General features: G+C 47.8%; 1 protein-coding gene across 3 annotated transcripts in view; it reads left to right on the forward strand.

Annotated features, from left to right (window-relative positions):
* The window catches only part of VSIG10 (V-set and immunoglobulin domain containing 10), a 30,441-nt gene that overhangs the window by 1,271 nt on the left and 7,985 nt on the right, over positions 1–21,185 (forward strand). For all 3 annotated transcript variants that reach the window (XM_025889388.2, XM_073881043.1, XM_073881042.1), the window contains exons 2-4: positions 5,149–5,430; positions 14,020–14,322; positions 16,392–16,652. In XM_025889388.2, coding sequence (XP_025745173.1) covers positions 5,149–5,430; positions 14,020–14,322; positions 16,392–16,652 — 846 coding nt within the window. The remainder of the gene's footprint in view (positions 1–5,148; positions 5,431–14,019; positions 14,323–16,391; positions 16,653–21,185) is intronic.

Below are 21,185 nucleotides of genomic sequence, written 5' to 3' on the forward strand. Positions count from 1 at the left end.
ACTCAGGTAGAGGGAAAGGAGATGGGGCCAGCAGGTGGTGTACCTTGCCAGAATACTTGGAGTGTTATTTTCTGTGTTACCCATGCCCCCACACACTGCTGATCGGTTCTTGCAGGAATTGCCCCCCCCCTGAGCTTCCTAGCAGCAAGTGCCAAAAGTTCCTAACCCTTAGGCTCTCCTAAGATTGTTTTGTTTTGTTTTTAGCAATCATTTAGAGGCAGTAACGTGGGCGCCTGGGTGGCTCAATTGGTTAAGCGACTGCCTTCGGCTCAGGTCATGATCCTGGAGTCCCGGGATCAAGTCCCACATCGGGCTCCCTGCTCAGCGGGGAGTCTGCTTCTCCCTCTCACCCTCCTCCCTCTCGTGCTCTCTCTCTCTCTCTCTCTCTCTCTCTCTCATTCTCTCTCTCAAATAAATAAAATCTTAAAAAAAAATAAAGTCAGTAACGTTTCCCATAATCTAGGTTTCCAGTTTATCTGGAAAAATCTCATGATCTGGCAGCACAGGGCTTTTCCACCTGGAACTGAGTAGCGGTGACCCCCTTCTACCTAGGGCATGTGACCCCAAATTTGTTCTGCCTCTCCTGTTGTAGTACTTACCCCTGACCCTCTTCAGTTAGGGACCTCACCTGCTGGCCCCTGCTGGTATTTGACTTAGTGGTCACTGTGCTACGGGGAGGAGGAGAGGACAGTCCCTGGCTTGCTCTCCCCGGAAGTTAAAGGTGATTGTTCCCTTCCCTCTGGCTGTCTGCAGCGTTTAACTGCACTGTGAACATCAATGGCCTTGGGACATCCGAACCCTGGGTGGAAATCATCATTCTGGAATGAACCAGCTTTTAGCCCGGCTGCAGCTCACCACACAGGGACACTTCCTCCATGCCGTGCCCAGCCATTTTGATACCCAGGCCAAGTTCACCTTCGTGGGTAGTGCCAGGGGGCTTCCTCAGCTTGGTGTATTTTTGTTGTTTGTTTTTCCAATTGGGAGTTATCTCGGGAAAAAAAATTGTCCCTTCCCTCCTGACAATGTTCATGCCTGCACTGTCACCTCAGCTTATAAATCCCGTGTCATTCTTGGGAAAAAGTTGGTAGGAAAAAAAAATAACTGGGTACAATCTCAACTCTGTGAATGATAATATGAGGGCAGCATTGGGAAATGGTTGTTTATATTGTTCCCTCCTTAGGTCCATATTCTGAATTTAAGGTGGGGGGGAGGCATTCGCAGACCCTGTGGATACCATGTGGACAACTTCTAGTAACACAGACTGTTAAAGGATGTCTATTGTCTCATCCTGTCTGATCGGGAGACCAGAATAAATCCCTGAGACCCCAAGGATTGAAGACCTCAGTGGCAGTCCCAGCTCTCCCAGCGACTTGAGGGGGCCTTTAAGGAAATCACTTAAGCTTTCTGAACCTCAGTTTTCTCATCTGTGAAATGAGGGCACATGGGATGATCAAGCATGGAACCGGTGCACCCTCAAGGACCGCCTCTGCTTGTCCATGTCAGACAGACGTCACTAACTGATGGCCATATTCTTTTCCACTGAGCCGGGGCTCAGCCTGCCTCATCTTGAACCCAACCCCTCAGGACTGCCACATCTCAGGACGAAATGACCTCCAAGGTCACCTTTAGCTTCAGTGGCTAAAAAGAATGGAGTGAGCAAAGCCAGGAGGAGTGAAATGCCTTAAAATGGCTTCTTTTGTGATTGTGTCTTTCTACTCCTTGGAGGAGAAGACAATGTTAGCTCAAGTTCCAGAACTAGACTTTTGCCAGGGCTTTTCCAAGTTCTTCCTTTATTCATTTGCCAGGGAGCTGAGAAGGGGCAGGTCTGTAGGTCTCAGGAACACATGCTGCATCTGTAATTCTACAGTTCATCTTCTCTCCTCTGTGGGCATTGCCACTGAGAACTTGGGTTCTCAGGCCTAATTGTTTAAAAATAATTCTCACCTGCTTTTCAAAGTGATTGTTCAGAAGCCTTTTTTGCTGTTTTGGAATCTCTAGCATTAGATGACATTGTCTACCTTCCAGTGAGTGGCTTAGAGTTTTTTGGTTTTTGTTTTTTTTTTTCCATGTTGTCCTGGCTTTGGGAGTGGTATGGCCAAGATGAGGAGAGAGCTGGAAGGTCCCGTGGCTCCAGGCTGGCTTCCAATCTTTCAAATGGAACCCCTTCCAACCAGACAAAAGGCCAAAGACAGATCACTGTTACTCTTTCCTTTATAATAGGGAAGGATTTTCAGAGGCAGATGGCAGTTTATTTATTTTTTTACTGCTTTATTGAGATATAATTTACATACCATAAAATTCACCCTTTTAAAGTATATCATTTGGTGGTTTTTAGTATATTCACAAGATTGTGCAACCGTCACCACTAATTCAGTCCGGAATGTTTTCATCACTCCCCGCCCCACAAGAAAAGCGGTATGCTTGCCTATTAGCAGTCATTCCTCGCTACCTCCTTCGCCTCAGACAAGCCACTTTCCCCAGCCCTAGGCAACTGCTAATCTACTTTCTATTTCCACAGATTTGCCTATTTTGCATATTTCATGTAAATGGAATCACACACTATGTAGTCTTTTAGGACTGCCTTGTTTCACTTACTGTAATGTTGTCAGGATTCATCCATGCTGTAGTATGCACTCCATTCCTTTTTATGGCCAAATAATATTCCCCCTGGATGGATATACCACATTTTATTTATCCATTCATCAGCTGGTGGGCATTTGGGTTGTTTCCATCTTTTGGCAATAATGAATAATGCTGCTGTGAATGCACACGTAAAGTCTGTGTAGACATACGTTTTCATTTCTCCTGGATCTACACCTCAGAGTGGAATTGCTGAGTCACACCGTGACTTTAACCTTGTGAGGAAGTGCCACGCTGTTTTCCAAAGTAGCTGCCCCGTTTAAAAATCCTACCAGCAACGTTAAAGCAGCTTCTCTGCATCTTTGCCAGTATTTGTTCATTTGCTATGGTCTTTGATTTCAGCCACTCTAGTGGGTATGAAGCCGTAGGTGTCCTCTTGTGGTTTTGATTTGCATTGCCCTGATGACTAATGATGAGCATCTGCTCGTGTGCTTATTGGCCTTCTGTATATCTTTCTGGAGAAATGTCTATTCAGATCCTTAGCCCATTTTTAAATGGTATTATTTATCTTTTTATTGTTGAGTTGTGAGTGCTCTTCATATGTTCTGGATACAAACCCCTCATCAGGTAGGTGATTTGCAAACATTTTTCTCAGTCTGTGGGTTGTCTTATCACTTTCTTGATGGTGTCTTTGGATGCACAAAAATTTTTATTTTGACAAAATCCAATTTAGCCATTTTTCTTTTCTCGCTTGTGTTTTTGGGGTCCTGAGAAACCATTGCTTAACTCAAAGCGACAAAGATTTATTCTTTTTTTTTTCTAAGCATTTTATAGTTTTAGCTCTTACATTTAGATCTATGGTCCATTTTGAGTTAATTTTTATATATGATGTGAGGTAAGGGGTCCAGCCTCATTCTTTTGTACACGGATACCCAGTTGTCCCTGTATGTCAAAGGCAATTTATTTTGTAATGAGATACCACTTTTTGCAAAACCCAGTATATTCACATACTTTGAAAACTTCTGATGTGGTGTAAAGAGAACATTTTGGAGGATAGCAAGAAGTCTAGCTTCTGGTCCCACCCTGCTACTTTCTCACTGTCGGACTTGGAGTTAGCCCACTTTCCGTCCTGGCATCACACCTTACTCATCTACTGAGTGGGAGAGCACGAGTAGAAGACTCCTAACTGGTTCTGCCAACTAGTCCTGGGCCTGTGGCTAATTGTTTGTATTTGGACATTGATTGTGGAGGGGGCTGGAAAGTTTCGACACTTCTCAGCAAGTGGGCTGCATTTGCTTCTTGTTACCTGGTGACAGTCTGTGCCAGATCAGTCGCCCTTCGCACCTGTCAGTCATGAGTAAGCATCAGAATCACCTGGAGGGCTTGTTAAAATGCAGCGCTACCTTCTGCCGCCACCCCTAGATAGGTGATTTATCTGATTTAAATGTTCTGGGGTGGGACCTGATCTGTGGCACTTCTAATAGCAGTACCACTGCTGCTTATCTGGGCTTTTGAACATGTTGTTCCCTCTGCTGGGAACCCCATCTTCCCGTCTACCTGGCTAATTCCTACCTGTCCATCAGATCTCAGTGTGGCCTGCTGGAGGAAGCCTTCCCCGGCAGTCACCCCAGCTGGACTTGGGAGCCCCTTCTCTGAGGCCATGTCATGACATTTATCACCCTGGAACATAATTGCTAGGCTGTTTTCCCCACTAGACTGTGACATCCTGGAAGTCTCTCTCTGTTTTGCCCATCACTGGATCCCCAGCGCCTAACACAGGGCATGCCCAAAGTTGGAGCGGCAAGAGAGCTTTGACTTCCAGGATCGTTTGCACCTGAGATGGCGAGAGCCAGCGGTAGGAAGGTGGGAACAAAGCCCAGGCCCTCTTCCCTCCATCCGTTCTGGATTTCCCGGCAAATAAAACCACTTGGGTTCTGTATCGGTTATTTATTGCCACATTAGTGCTGCATAACAATCACAAAATGACCGTAAGTACTTATTATAGCTCAAGGGCTGGGGTTAGTCAGCTCTGCTGATCTTGCCTGGGCTCACCCTCGTGTCCGGGCGTCCACTCGGTGGCTGAGGGCTGATCTGGAACGACCTCAGCTCAGACCATTGAGACACCTGGGCTCTGCACATGTAGCTTTCATCCTCCTCCTGGGACCTAACGTGGGCCTGCCCTGCTCCAGGTGATGGCAGGAGGTGAGCGTGAGCAAGCCCAGTTACACGAGTGCTGCTGGAGCCTCTGTGCGCGTCACTTTCGCTAACATCTCATTGGCCAGAGCACGCGACGCGGCGGAGAGTCAGGGTGCGAGCGCAGAGCCGTCTGCGGTGAAGGGCAGGGATAGTGCGGGGAGGGGGAGATTTGGGGCTCTCTCTGCGATTGCCATTTACGGCAGGTTCATTAACATCAGCCCTGGCCAATAATCCGCAGCGTGCTTAAAAACACACACCTGTTGTTTTGTTTTGTTTTGTTTTGTTTTCAATCCTAATGCAGAGGGACGGTGCACAAGGGAGGGTGTTCAGAGACGAAGACCTGTAGTAACAGCCTGACCTTTCCTCGTACAGGATTGGAGGCTCTGGTCATTGGAGAGGTTCACGAGAACATTACTCTGCACTGTGGCAACGTCTCAGGACCAAGGGGCCCGGTAACCTGGTACCGGAATGACTCGGAGCCTGTCTGTCTTCTGTCCTCCAATTCCAGCTTCCCGCCGGCTGAGCCGCGCTTCTCTCTGGCAGATGCCGGCTCGCTGCGCATCACCGCGCTGAGGCCGCGGGATGAGGGCAACTACACCTGCCGGGAGGTCCTGAACGAGACCCGGTGGTTCCGAGTGTGGCTGCAGGTGGCCGGTGAGTGCGGTGGCAGGGCCCTGGGGCCGGCTGGCCAGGCGCTCGGAGCCCTGGGTGGGAGGAGGGCCTTGGAGGCATGCCCCGGTTTCATCCCGGGCTCAGTGACCTCTCACACCTGGATGTTCTCATCTGTGAAATGGGGATGAAAAGAATTCTTGTGTCCTGGGATTGCTGGGAGGACTGGATTCTGGTTTATGTAGATAAAGTGCTGTTAATGGCTCCTGGCATATTAGTTAGCGATTGCTTCCAGCTTGTTAGCATCGTCCTTGCTGTTAATGCCATTCTATTATGCACCAGAGTCAGAGTATATAACATGGTGGAGTCAGACTGCCTGAGTTCCAATCCTGAGGTTGTGTCACCTTGAGTGAGTAACTTAAGATCTCAGAGCATTAGTTTTCCTTATTTGTTAATCGGGGATAATACATTACAGACCTTGGTATAGTGCTCTTAATGCTATGGTGCTCACTACAGGGTGTGGCGTGAGCTACTGTTATATTACATGCTGCACTTTCCTCAAACAGTGTCTTATCTGTGGATATACATGCACGAATTTAGAATGGGGGTTGGCGGTCGCCTGGGTGGCTCAGTCGGTTAAGCATCCGCCTTCAGCTCAGGTCATGATCCAGGGGTTCTGGGATCAAGTCCCGCATCGGGCTCCTTGCTCAGTGGGGAGCCTACTTCTCCCTCTGCCTGCTCCCCCTGCTTGCATGCTCTTCCTCCCTCCCTCTCCTTCTCTCTGACAAATAAATAAATACAATCTTAAAAAAAAAAAAAGAATAGGGGTTGGCAAACTCTAGCCATATCTGTGAGCCCTATCTGGCCCACAGGCTACAAATATTTTTTACATTTTTAAATGGTTGAAAAAAACCCCAAGACAAATGATATTTGTGACATGTAAAGATGACATGAAATTCCAGTGCCCATAAAGCAGGCTTTATTGGGACACAGCCACACTCATCCACTTACATCTGATCTCTGACTGCCTTTGGCGCTATCTTGGCAGAGTTGAGTGGCAATGATGTGGGTCATATGACCTGAAAAGCCTAAAATATTTACTCTCTAGCCCTTTGCAAAGAAAGTGTGCTGTTTACTGGTTTAGACGGATATCCAGGTTCTAGATCCAGAGTGTGTTGTTTGGTAGAAATATACATGTGATCCCTACTGCTTCCTGGTTTCCTCATCTGTAAAATAATTTACTTATTTCTTTATTCAACATATATGCATTGAAAGACCAGTGCCGGGCACTGGTCGAGGCACTGAGCCACAGGAGTGAATAGGACAGACCAGGCCCCTGCCTGCATGGAGCTCACATCCTAGTGGGGGAAGACGGACAGTAAGCAAGTACATGAATGCATCAGGCAATACGAGAGTGATGAGGGCTCTGCAGAGAGTCGAGGTGGGGTGATTCTCTGAAACACTTTAAATTGTGGGGGCCAGAGAGAGCCTTTTGGAGGAAGTGACATTTCAGCTGAATGATGAGTAGGAGCCAGTTCTGCAGAGATAAGAGTAATTCGGGAAGAACTATATCCAGTGCAAGATGAGTTGAGTGTGGTGTGTATGCAGATGGGGAGAAGCCTGGTGTGGGGGGAGCCCAGTGTATGAGAGGGTGGGACTTGTGTTATGGGTTGAATTATATCCCCCCAAAATATTGAAGTCCTAACTCCTGGTATCTGTGAATGTGACCTTATTGGGAAATATGCTGCAGCTGTAATCAAGTTAAGATGAGGTCATTGGGGTGGGCCCTAATCCAAACTGACTGGCATCCTCCTAAGAAGAGGAAAATGCATGTGAATATGGAGACACACAAGGAGAATATTGTATATAACAACAGAGGCAGAAAGTGGGGGGCTGCAGTTGGAAGCCAAGATATGCCAGGGACTGATGACCGCCATCAGAAGACAGGGAAGAAGCAAGGAAGGATTCTCCCTGCCCTCCTGACACGTTGACTTCAGACTTCTGGCCTCCAGAACTGTGGGAGAATCCATGTCCGTTGTTTTAAGCCACCTCGTTTGTGGGACTTTGTAAAGGCAGCCTCAAGAAACTAATACACCTTGAGCGCCTGGGTGGCTCAGATGGTTGGGCGTCTGCCTTCGGCTCAGGTCATGATCCCAGGGTCCTGGGATCGAGTCCCGCATCGGGCTCCCTGCTCCTTGGGAGCCTGCTTCTCCCTCTGCCTCTCTCTCTCTCTCTGTGTGTGTGTCTCTCATGAATAAATAAAATCTTTAAAAAAAAAAAAAAAAACAATACACCTAGCAAAGAGTTGAGACTTTTGTTGTTGCTATTGTGGGTGCCAGAGGAAACTCCTGGAACTTTAAGCATGGATGTGGCATTATTTCAGTTACACACACAGAATGTATGTGTGTGATCTCAGGAAGGCCTGATAAAAATAGAGAAGTCAATTGGAGGCACAAGATGCTGGTGGCCAGAACCAGGGTGGTGGCAGTGGCCTTGGTGAAAATGCACAGCTTCTGAAACGATTTTGGAGGCAGGCCAATAAGACACGCTGGTGGATTGCAAGTGGAGGATGGAGAAAAGCAAGGCTTCAAGGACGCTTCTAGATTTTTGGATGGTCTCTAAGGTTTCTGCCAACTCTTAAGGCTTATGGAATTTGGGAGTGCAGTGGTTTTGTGTTTGGAGATGCCACAGTTGAACTGCTGAATTGCCAAGAATGAATGTGGGTGTGTTAAAAATGTCACCCATCCTTGCCCAGCTCTGTTCAGTTCCTACTGTGAGCCCATGGGCAGCTCACTCCAGCTGCCAGTCATTAATAACTCCTCATGGCAGTCTCGATAAATGCTTTCTCTTTTGACCACAGGGTAAGATGGCATTACAACTTGTGGCTTTTTAAAAAAAATCATCATTCTCTCCAGTTTATGCTGACTTTATCTGACATTGATTAATCATTGGCTAAGTTTATTGGAGGGTGGATTAGTTTCATTATTGCCCTGTAGGGACATAAATGTAAGGCCTTTTTATGATGAACGGGAACTTGTAGCTTAAAAGAATCACTAAACTCAAATGGCTCCTTGGGGCTCCCTGAGTTACTGTGATGTGATTCGTATTATGGAAACTTCTTCATTTGGAAACCTACGGTGTCCTCAACTGGTGTAGGCTTGTTTGTGACAACTAGATGTTGACCTAGTTTGGGCTGCTGTAACAGAAGTAACATAGGCTGGGTGGTTTCAACAACAAACACTTCTGGCAGTTCTGGAAGCTGGGAGGTCCAAGGTCGAGGTGCCAGCAGATCCAGTGTCTGGTGAGGCTCACTTCCTGGTTTGGAGATAGGTCTTCTCATTGTGTCCTTACTTGGTGGAGGGCAGAGAGAGAGGAAGGGGGGTTCTCTCCTTAGAAGGGCACCAGTCCCATTCATGAAGACTCTGCTCTATGATTTCATCACCTCCTCCCAAAAGCCCCACCTCCAAATACCATCATATTGGGGATTAGGTTTCAACATGAATTTTGGAGGGGATACAAGCATTCCGTCCGTAGCACAGATATCAACTGGTTTCCCATGCACCAGAGCCCTCCAGAATCGCAGGTCTTGCTCACATTCTAGGACAAACCCTGGCAAACACAGACCCCTCCGGGCATCAGGGAGCCCCTTACTGCTCCTCCTCAGACAGTGGCTGAAGGGGAGGCCTTGACATCTCAGATGGGACTCGGCCCTCCTTTTGCAGGAAAGATTTTGGAATATGGATTAGATTTGATCCGACCGCTGTTTCTGGGAGGGGAGGGCCATGGTCTTGCTGAGTGGCTAAGAGCAGACACTGAGGTCCAGCTGCCTGAGTTCAAATACAGGTGCTTCTGGCTGTTGTCCTTGTGACATTGGGGAAGTCCCTTGAACTCCCCTCACTTCAGTTTTGTCATCTGTGAATCAGCAGTAACCGTGGAACCCAGGCACAGACTCAGTGCACGCGTTCACGAGATGAACACGCACGGCCCTCAGCACAGAGTTGGGCACACGGTATGCACCTGCTTCGTGTTACCTCGACCACCTCGTTAAACAGGTGTTGGGATTCCTGTGGGAAAAATGCATCTCAGGTTCCTAGCAATCAGTTAACATCCAGGCCTTTTGAACAGGACCTGCTGCGTGTCCAGATCTTGCATTTCCCATCTTTTCACTGACATGGTTGATAACTTAGTCTCTTAAGGAGAAAAGTTTGGAAGTGTTCAAACATGGCCTTGGAAGCGAGGGAAAACAATTCTGAGATGTGACAAGTTGTTATCTGTAAGTGACTTTGAGTGTGTGAGTGGACAGAGGTGCTGTAGAGACACAGGGCTGGCTGTAGACGGGCCAGTAACTTCTCCCTCCTTAACATTTGGAATCTCTGCCTATTGATCAGGGGGCATTTGGTGTCTCTCTGCCTCCCGGGGAGTCAGGTTTCTATGGGCTAGGATGATTTAATATGCCTGGGATGGGCACTGCAATGTGATTTTGTTATTTGTCTCAGGATACAAGACTGAACTATATTACTTGTTAATTTAATGGTACAGTGAAAGAGTCTTGTCCTCTGGACTGGGACCACTGCCCCTGAGGATACAGAAATCCTTTAGTCCAGAGCAGTTCAGGGCTGCCCAGGCTACTTATTTCATTGGCTTACCCATCCTCTTCTGCCTCCAAATTGGGGTGGGCAGGAGGTTAGAACTGCGGTGTGTTTACCTGCAGGAAGGCTGGAGGGATGGGCACGGTAGCACAGACTTGAACACATTCCACTAGACTTTGTTCTTCTTTAAAGATAGCAGCTCTTGTGCCCTGGGGAGCTTAGTGAGCAGACGAACCCGTGGAGGCCCGCAGTCATACTTCATGGTGCGCGGTGCCGGACTCTCCCCGTGTCTGTTTTTCTCAGGCCACCCAAGTGCTGAGGGGGCATTTGAGCTGGATGGCACATGGACTGTGAGGAAGCTGGTTTGTATCAACCTCCAAGAATCCCTTTGGAGTCAGCTGGGGCTTGGGGGATGGGGAGCGCTCCCGTCTAGTGAGTGATGCGGCCGTTACATCAGGGAAGGCCAGGAAGGGGCCTCAGAAAAGTCCCATGTTCCCTGACTAATTGGGTTCATCTGTTTTCCCTCGTTCTGTGATGCTGATGTGCCTCCTCGCAACCTAAGGTCCTAGAGAAAGAGTGTGTCGGGCACAGTGAAGAAAGATTGTTGGTTCCCTTCAGAGAATGAAGGATCCTTGCCTGAAGATCGATTACCTTGAGTCTTGCCAAGTTCATCTGAAGCAGAGATGGGTGCTTATAAGAAGCTGAAGACCTCTGGGCTCCAGCTCTGTGGACGGGAACAGCAATCACTAGGGAAATTGGGAGGCAGTGGGGTTTTTGCACGTGTCTCTATGTTCAGTCTCCAAAAGTGATATCAAAAAACTCTCTGTGAGATCCCCAAGGATCTTATCCCACTCTAGAACTATATGCCCACTGATGAGCAGAGACTACCTGGTACATTCTTAGGTCATTTTCAAATCAAAATGCTAGTATGAAGAGCAAATGCCTGATGACAACTTTTCCTGTTGGCAGAGAACCCAAGACACGGAGATGAGAATCTCCCATTTTGTGGGTCCCTGCGTTGTAAGTCAACCCTTTGAGACTCTTGACTGGCCAAACTATGTTTATGGAGGGGAAGGAAAGAAGTGAGTTGTTCCTACATCAAGAATGTCCGCAGAGAAGAGGACGGCAGTGGCACTGGTAGATTGTTCTAGAACAGGAATCCAACTTTTTCTGTAGAGGGCCAGATGGCAAATATTTTAGATGTTATGGCCCAACTGGTAAAGTCGAGGATGTTATATAAAAACTTACATAACAAGAGCGAAAACACATTTCTACATTTTTTTTTTAAAGATCTTATTTATTTTGAGAGAGAGAGAGAGAGAGAGAGAGAGCGTGCGAGCACAAGCACGGGGAGAGGCAGGGGGAGAAGCAGACGCCTCAATGAGCAGGGAGCCCAAAACGGGGCTTGATCCCAGGACCCCGAGATCATGACCTGAGCCCAAGGCAGACACTTAACCGACTGAGCCACCCAGGCGCCCCTATATCTGTTCTTTTCATTTCAGAGGAAAGACAGGAGAGAATGAGAGCGATGAGCACTTGTCCAGGGTTGCCTCTCTAAGTGGCAGTATGATTTACATCAAGGTCTGTGAATTCAGAGTACAAGCTCATGACCACTAGGCTAAGGCATCCATCCAAGAAAGAGCCGAGAATTCAAACTACGAGAACCGAGGCCTCAGACCTCAAACCTTTGTAACCACTCTATATTTTTATTTATTTGCTCTTTTATTTTTGTCTCCTCTCCCATCTGTCTCTCTGAGTGATTGCCACCGTCACCCTGCAAGCAAAAAAGGGCTGGTGGGCTTCTCTTCGGGCATATATATCACGTGGGTGAGGAGAGCAGTGGAAAGGAAGGAAATGGGCACCTCCTTCTGTGTAGTAAGGTCAGAGCGGGGGAGGAAGCCCAGGGGATCAAGAAGATGGCATCAGCTTTAATTAAGAAAGCAGCCCCAACCCAAGGGATTTATGTGAGCTGTAACCTCTGAATGCTTAATTCGGGAGGCTTTTAAGGTTCTCTCATTTGATTTATTTTTCTAATCCTTCCACCTGTTTCTTCTCATCCATTCCCTGTATCCAGCGGTGTTTTCTTGCTGAGAATTGTGCTGGTCAAAAGCCCCTCCCAGCCAGGTTCTGGCGGTCCACGCGGTCCAGGCCAGGCCACCGTGGCCCTGCAGACCACAATTCAGAAGACCCAGGCTGTCTAATCTAATGCGCTGCCTTTGCCGGTGCGGGCTTTGACTCTTAGTACTACAGAGATACCCTCTGCTTCATGGGATGCCTACCAACTGTGGGCACGCCCTAGTACCTGTTGGTCTGCATACCTAACCAACTAGCCAGCAACAGTAAATGGTACCTCCCAAACTAATGGCGTAATTTTTTCCACAGACCCTCTATGGGAGGTGACATGATCCCAGCAGATCCATGCAACTAGTAGGACCAGCCCCAACCTGAGAAGCATATTGTCAAGAATATTGTCCCGGGAAACCCACCATTTCTATAGTTATACAATGGCCTCAGACATAGGTGAAGTAGATGCTGCACTTTGAGGGGCTCTGGGAGAGCCTTTTCCTTCCTGGAATAATTTTTCCCACTGGCCCATTTCTGTTTAAATTCTTTTGGTCAAGCATTGCCCTTCTTGGATTCTTCTTTTTAAAAAGGGAAGTCTCAGGGTGCCTGGGTGGCTCAGTTGGTTAAGCATCTGCCTTCGGCTTACGTTACGATCTCGGAGTCCTGGGATCGAGCCCCACTTTGGGCTCCCTGCTCAGCAGGGAGTCTGCTTCTCCCTCTTCCTCTGCTGCTCCCCCTGCTCTTTCTCTCTCTCTCAAATAAATAAATAAAAGGGGGAGTCTCTGGGAGAGGTAACACACTCAATGGCTTTAGTCTAAATAGATATTAGTTATATTCCTTTCATCAAAAGAGATGCGGCATCTTGGGTGCACTGGGTACCAGCCGTGGGAGGGCATTTCTGGAGATGAGAAAGAAGTTCAGAAATGTCGGGGGGATGCAGATAAGATCCAGCACTTACCAAGTGCTTCCAACGTGACCGACATTGTTCTGAATGCTCTGCCATACTCACTGAATTATCACCATAGCCCCCTGCAGCAGGTTCTAGCATGCCCCCATTTTACAGATGTGGAAATGGAGCCTCAGAGAGGTTAAGTAATCTGCCCAAGGTCACACAGCTAGTGAGTGGAGTCCAGAGTTGGGTCTGGAGCCAATGTATCTTGTCTTTCAGTGTGAAATTGTGCTAGGACTCTCCAAGCCCACCCCGAGGCTCAGTGATCCTCTAGGAGAAGTCCTAGGACGCGGAATGTAATTTGATTTATCACAGCGAGAGGCTACAAAGCAAAATCAGCAAAGGGAAAAGGCACATGGGGTTAAGTCTGAGGAAAACCAGAAGCAGGCCTCCAAGAGTCCTTTCCCGGGGGTGTCACATGGGACACGCTTAATTCCTCCGGAACAAGTTGTGGTGACACGTGTGAAATGTTGTCTGCTGGGAAGCCCCTTAGACACTCAGCACCCTGGATTTTCACTGGGGGCTAGTCACATAGGCACCCTCTGCCGAGCACATACCAAAATTCCAGACTCCTGGAGGGGAAGCAGGTGCTCAGCTTAAACCACACTGTTTGTACAAATGGTTCAGGCCCAGTGAGCCTCAGTCTCGTCAGCTCTGGGAATGGCAGAAACCCTCCCGAAATCCATGCTGCGGTCACCAGCCAAGGCCAGCCTTGCAGGCGGGTCTGCTGTGTTCACTCTGTTAACGCACAGGTAGCCGATCCACTCACCAGTGTGTCTGAAAAGGAGTGATTTGCTTTTTTCCCTTTTCTATAAGGATTGAGCCCCCCACCCCCAATAAATCCACATTTATCTCAGGATTAGAATGCATAGGGGCACTTGGCATAGCATTTAGCACATAATAAGTATTTGATAGATATTGTCATCCTCACTGGCTGCTTCCTGCTCATTTCTGTGTCAGTTAGATCTGGTAAGGAGCTCAAGTTAACTCTTAAGTAATTAATGCTTTCTCCATTCCCCCTGTCATTCCCAGGCGGCCCTTATGAGGTTGAGGTCAATATCTCCAGCACTGGCAAGCTCCCCAATGGCACCATCTATGCAGCCAAAGGCTCCGAGGTGGACTTCAGCTGCAGCAGTAGCTCCTGGCCTCCACCAATGGTTGAATGGCAGTTTCGGGCCCCAGATTCCAGCACTGAGCCCTTTGGAAACAACCTGACAGTCAGCTGCTTCACTCTGCTGCTGATGTCACAAAACCTCCAAGGAAACTACACCTGTTTGGCCACGAACATGCGCACTGGGAGACAGCGAAAGGTGACCACCGAGCTCCTGGTCTACTGTGCGTAAGAAGCGCTCCCTTCCCCCTCCCCCACGTCCTCACCTTGACCCTTTGTGAACTGCATGTTTGTGCCTCTTTTGTCTACAAAGGCATGCCTGCTTCACGGGTTCTAACGTGCTTCTGCAGCTTTCTCAACACACAGGTACACACCCGGCACTGTGTGTCAGAGAGGGAGTCGCTTCTAGAAGCTTGCTGCTAAATAGGGTTACAGGAGAGTCCCTGTGAGCCACAGAAGGAAATTAATGCCAAGCCTCATGCTTGCCTTTTTTTTTTTTTTTAATTGAGGTGAAAGTACAGAACAACCATTTTCAAACATACGACTCAGTGGCATTTAGTATGTTCACAGTGTTGCGCAACCACTGCGTCTGTCTAGTTCCAGAACATTCTCATCACCCCAAATGGAAATCCCATTGCCACTGAGCAGTGACTCCCGCTTCTCTTCATGGCTCCCTGGCAACTGCCAGTCTGTGTTCTGTCTGTCTGCTTTTGCCTCTTCTGGATGTATCGGGTCAATGGACTCATGAAACACGTGGCTTGTGTGACTGGCTTCTTTCACTTAGCATCATGTTTTCAAGGCTCATCCATGTTGGAGCAGGTGTCATCACTTCATTCCTTTCTATGATTGAGTTAATATTCCATTGTAGGGAAAGACCAGAGTTTATCCGTTCGGCCACCTTCATTCTGTCCATGAACTTGGGCCCTCTCGCACTGCTAGGAATCAGCAGTCCACGGACCTTTATTCTGGGGGTGAGAACACAGCAGATTCCTTGGGTGAAAACCACTGTAGACATGTGGAGTGTGCTCATAATCCATGCTAATGAAAGGAAGCTTCAGAACAACAAATGAGTGAACGGGATAATAACACCTTTCTTAATTCATAACGTTATTCGGAGCCTTTATAAGTCTCTATGTTCTGTGTCATAAATGACATTATTTATGAAGTCATAGGTGCTTGTTAGAGGAAACAGATGAGCATAAAGAAGAAAAGAATATTCTAATCATCATTTTGGTGTATTATCAATAATTTATCTTGTAGATGACATGTATCTGCCCATTCATGTAAGATCCAAACATTTCTATTTATGCATGTTATATAAAATATATAATACATAATACAATATACATATATACATAATGTATACATAATATACATATATGTTTAGATGTGTAATATATGTATAACATAATATGCATATAATGTATACATATATAATATATACATATATACACATAACAAGTATAATGGAGGCGCCTGGGTGGCTCAGTCGTTAGGCGTCTGCCTTCAGCTCAGGTCGTGGTCCCAGGGTCCTGGGATCGAGCCCCGCATCGGGCTCCCTGATCAGTGGGAAGCCTGCTGTCTCTCTCCCACTCCCCCTGCTTGTGTTCCCCCTCTCACTGTGTCTCTCTCTGTCAAATAAGTACTTAAAAAAAATGTATAATGTATATACATATAAAGTATACAATATATGTATATATACATATTATACATCTATAATGTGTGTGGATTTTCATATATAGTTATTAACACATGGGTTACATTGGATCTCCAGGTTTGTAACTTGTTAAATTTTTATGTTTTTAGTAATACATATACATAATAAAAAGGAAGTATATGTTAAGGGTGGGGGTGAATCCCACCTGTACCTCCCCTTGGGGACCAGCACTGTCCAGTAGAACTTTTTATGAAGATGGAACTGTTCTATTCTGTGTGGCCCAGTACAATAACCACCCACCACATAGGGTTCCCGAGCCCTTGAAATGTGGGTGGTGTGATGGAAGAACTAAATTTGTAATGTAATGTAGTTAATTTAAATTTAAATAGCCACATTTAAAGGCCACTGTGGCTAGTGAGAAATGCAAAGATGATGGGGGCCCACAACCTTGGAGATTTAACACTCGGCAGAGGAAATCGGACTATTGTCACACACTAATTTGTGCTAAGGAGCTATTTCAAGGTACGCTAACTGGGCATGATGTTTCTCTGATACCCCGGTTCTGTAATCCTTAGAGCCAGCCCAGTGGTGATCTCCGAGTCTGCGACTAAGCCCACATGCTCTGGTGTTTTGCAGTCCCCCCTCCATCAGCCCCTCAGTGCCGGGCAGAGATGTCACAAGGATCACTCATGCTGCAGCTCACCTGTCGCTGGGACGGGGGATACCCAGACCCGGACTTCCTGTGGACAGAAGAGCCAGGAGGTGTGGTCGTGGGGACGTCAAAGCTGGGGGTGGAGATGCTGAACCAGTCCCAGCTGTCAGATGGCAAGAAGTTCAAGTGTGTTGGGAGCCACATAGTGGGGCCGGAGTTGGGAGCCAGCTGTGCGATACAGATCAGTGAGTCTGGCTTGCCTCGTCCCGGGTTGGGGTCCACCTGTCTTTATTGTGAGAGAACCATTTGCAAGGTCTGGGAAGGAAATCCCAAGATATTGCAGTGAACTGAATTGTTTCTTCTTTTCTTTTGCTTTGTGTTTCCTTCCTTTCAAATGTTAAAGATGCTTAACCAAGCTTCTTGGTTCTCATCCAAGCTGTTTTCCACTCTTGACAGACACTAATTAAGCACCTGCTGTGTGCCAGGTACTGTTTCCAGGTATTGGGGATGGAGTGGTGAACAAGATGGGCGTGGTTCATTTAGTAGCCATCTCCTGTTATGTAACAAACACCCCCAGAATTAATGGCTTAAAACAACACATCATTTATTTATCTTATGATTTCTGTGGGCCAGGAACGCAGGGCACAGTGGGTTTGTCTTGGCTCCATGATTCCTGGGTCTCAGCTGCAAGACCTGGTTAGGGGGCTTGAAATTGTCTGAAGGATCTACTTCCAAGGTGCTCACCCACATGCCTGGCAGGTTGCTTCCTCTCCATGTGGGCCTCTCCACAGGGGCCCTTGACTGTCTTTACAACATGGTGCTGGCTTTCCCCAGAGCAAGTGATGCAAGAGGGAGCAAGCCAGGCTGATGCTATCCTTCCTCTGAACTACTAGCCTCAGAAGTCACATGGCATCCCGACTGCCTCTTCTGTTCGTTAGAAGTGAGTCACGGTCTGGGTTCACTTTCAAGGGGAGTGGGTGGAATTGGGCTCCACCTTTTTGAAGGGAAGAGTGCCACATGATTCCTGGACGTGTTTTTGAAATCACGACCACTCGTCCTTCATAGATTCTTCTGTGTGGGGGTGGGGGTGAGAGGAAGACAAATTCCAAATACAAGTAAGGTAGGCTCAGATGGTGATAGTACTTGTGAAGAGGATGTAATGGGGTGTGTGAAAGAGTCTCTTCTAGGAAGAGGGCCACTGTTCCTCCTCTGGGGCAGGGAGGTCTCCTTGTGGCGGTAGCGTTTTGAGAAGAGACCTGAAGGGTGGGAAGGAGCTGGCCGGGTAGGCTGAGTGCTCCCGGCAGAGGAAATAGCAAATGCTGAGGCCCTGAGGTGGAGACGTACCTGGCATTTGAGGAACCGAGGGAAGGCCAGTGTAGCCAGAGGGCCGTGCATGAGGTATCCCTGAGGCTAGATGGCTGTTGTGGGTTGAATTGTGTCTCCCCAAAAAAGATCTGTTCAAGTCCTAATCCTGGGTACCTGTGGATGTGGCCATATTTGCAATAAGAGTCTGTAGGTGTGATGAAGTTAAGATGAGGTCATGCTGGGTTATGGTGGGCTCCATTCCCGCGATTGCTATCCTTACAAGAGGGCCATTTGGACACAGACACACGGGGAGAATGCCACATGATAATGGAGGTGGGGACTGTAGTGATGCATCTATAAGCCCAGAATGCCCATGATTGCCGGCGACCCCCGGAAGCTAAGACAGAGGCATGGGATGGTGTCTCCCTCGGGAGCCTCCAAAGGAGTCAAGCCTGCTGACACCTTGATTTCAGAGCTGTGAGAGAATGGATTTCTGTTGCTTTAGGCTACCCAGTTTGTGGTGCTTTGTGATAGCAGCCCTGGGGATCTTGCATACAACTGCATGCAAGGACCAGAGAGTGTTGGGTTTTGTTGGCCATGGGGAGGATTTTCCTCATGGCCTGTCAGGATAATTTACCTCAGAGGGGTGGCTGTGGAGCGCTGGCCTGCTGAGAAGACAGCCTTGCTATTCCAGGAGGTGCTTGTTGTCCCAGGCAAGTGGCATTCACATGGCTGTCCCTTCCCCACTGACTCATTCAACAAACATGTCCCGAGTGTCTCGTCTGTGTCCGGTACCTGGCTGGCCTTGGGCAACAGAAGGAACAAGACTCACTTTCTGCATTACAACAGGGCTTGGCACACAATGGCCCATTGGCCAAGTCCAGCCCAACTGATAGTTCGCAATTTTATTTTTAATGAGCTATAACTCACGTAACATGAACTTCACTATTTCGAAGTGTATAATGTGGTAGCTTTTCGTACATTTACGACATTGTACTGGACCATCACCGCTGTCTACTTCCAGAACATTTCCATCACCTCACAAAGAAGCCCTACCCACTGGCAGTGACTGTGTGCGAGTACTTCGTTCCCAGGATTTCCATTGACGTGGAGTGTTACCATTAAATCATTAATTTTTTTAGACTTTTCCTATTTGTTCATTAGAACGTGGCATAACTGTTCTAATTTGGGTTTCTTTGATCCTGGTGTGGTTGGCAATTTTCATATGCTTCTTGGGTCCCTATATGTCATCTGTGAATTCATCTGTTCATATCTTGTCCATTTTTCTATTGGGTTCATCTTTTCCCGTTATTCCCAAAGAGTACTTTATATTAACTTTATCAGTTAATTTCATAGAACTGTTGTGCCTGTCATAGGTATTTTTCTGTCCTCCTTGGCTCCTAAACTACATTTGTGCCCCATCCCTACTGTGATCCGCAGTTTCTGATTTTGAAGGGGGTCACCTCTGTCAGTCCTGCTCCTTAAGGGTTTAGGGTTCTCTTTGCCAGATCATTCACATGTTGTTTGTAAGCCTCACAATCGCCTGCAGGTTAGACAGGACGTTTTGCAAGTTGCAGATGTGACACGGTGTGAACTGACTTACCCAAGATTCACCTAGCTTGTAAGTGATTGAAGCCGGCACTTAGCCCAAGCTGGGCTTACTGACCCCAGAACCCTTGCCTCCCTCGGGGACCCCCTTCCTTGGGACCTAGTCCAGCAAATCTTTTTGGGTAAGAGCTATGTACTCAGCGTGGCACCGGGTCCTGTGGAGGAATACCGAGTCCTGACCTTTGAAGGACTTAAAATTTACTCGGAGAGAGAAGTCCGAGAACCATGAAATAGGCAATATCAGTAATAGTGACATTAACATTTACTGAGCGCAGAGCTTGTGCAAGGCGCTGTGCTCAGTGTTTTCCACACGGTCTCTTGCTTGTTCTCACGATCACCCTAGGAGCTGAGTGCTCACATCACGGATCGCTAGGGGAGACCTTACAGTTCCCTGTGTCCAACTCAGATCAGACCCCAAGGCCACAGGGACGCTGCATTGGGAGCTGTCTAGGACAGACCTGTGATAGACTAATGCTCCCCCTACGAAGATGTCCATGTCCTAATCCCTGTGACTTTACCCTACATGGCAAGAGAGACTTTGCAGCTGGGATTAAGAGCTCGAGATGGGGAGATTATCCTGGATTATCGGGGTGAGCCCCATGTCATTACATGGGTCCTTCTAAAAGGGAGGCAGAAGGGTGGGACTCAGTAGCGGGAGACATGATGACAGATGTCAGAGGTTGGAGTGAGGCAAAGAGGGGCCAGGAGCCAGGGAATGCAGGTGGCTTCAGAAAGCTGGAGAGCGAGGAAATGGACCCTCCTCCTCCCCCCCGCCGGAGCTTCCAAGAAGGAACAAGCTCTGCCAACACCTTGATTCCAGGCCCATAGGATCATTTCCAACTTCTGACCTCTAGAACTAGAAAAGAATAAGTCTGTGTTGTTTTAAATCGGTATGTAGCAGTTTGTTACAGCATCAGTAGGAAATGAATATAGCTGCCTCATTGTCCCCTCGAGCACTCCTGGCAGGCTGTGCGCCCATTCTTTCCATGAGCAACATGGCTATGATGCATGCAAGCCTAGAGCGTAGATGAGGAATGTGGGCTACAAAAGCCTGGCAACTTGGGCTTAGAAGAGTAACCAACTCGGGGCTCCTGGGTGGCTCAGTGTCAGTTGCATGTCTGACTCTTTTTTTTTTTTTAATAAAGATTTTATTTTTTATTTGACAGAGAGACACAGCAAGAGGCGGAACACAAGCAAGGGGGAGTGGGAGGGGGAGAAGCAGGCTTCCTGTGGAGCAGGGAGCCCGACTCGGGGCTCGATCCCAGGACCCTGGGATCATGACCTGAGCCGAAGGCAGACGCTTAACGACTGAGCCACCCAGGCGCCCCATGTGTCTGACTCTTGATTTTGGCTCAGGTCATGATCTCAGGGTTGTGAGCTCGAGCCCTGCATCCGGCTCCGTGCTCAGTCGGGAGTCGGCTTGGGGTTCTCTCTTTCCTTCCTCTGCCCCTTTCCCCGTGCGCACTCTCTCTCTCCCTCCCTCTCTCTCTCAAATAAATAAATAAAATCTTAAAAAAAAATAAGTAACCAATTCATCCTGGTTGGCCCAAGACTTTCTCAGTTTTCTCACTGAAAGCTCCGTGTCCCAGGAACCCCCTCAGGCTTCAGCAAACTAGGACAGTTGGTCACCCAAAATCCTAGGGGCACCACTTATTTGGTTGTGTGACTTTGAGCAAGTAACTTAACTTTCTCTGGGTCTCAGTTGCCTCATCTGCAAAATGGGGTAATAAGTTTAACAGTGCCTAGCCCATAGTAGGTGCTCAATAAATGGTTGGCTTTTATTATTACATGAGACCAAGTGCAGGACAGAAATCCCTGGAGTTGCTTCATCAGGAAGGTAGTAATATTCTTGAAAATCTCAGGCC

Source organism: Callorhinus ursinus, unplaced genomic scaffold, assembly GCF_003265705.2.
Source record: "Callorhinus ursinus isolate GAN/ISIS: 27379988/994484 unplaced genomic scaffold, GSC_fseal_2.0 scaffold41, whole genome shotgun sequence".
Classification (NCBI taxonomy): domain Eukaryota; kingdom Metazoa; phylum Chordata; class Mammalia; order Carnivora; family Otariidae; genus Callorhinus; species Callorhinus ursinus.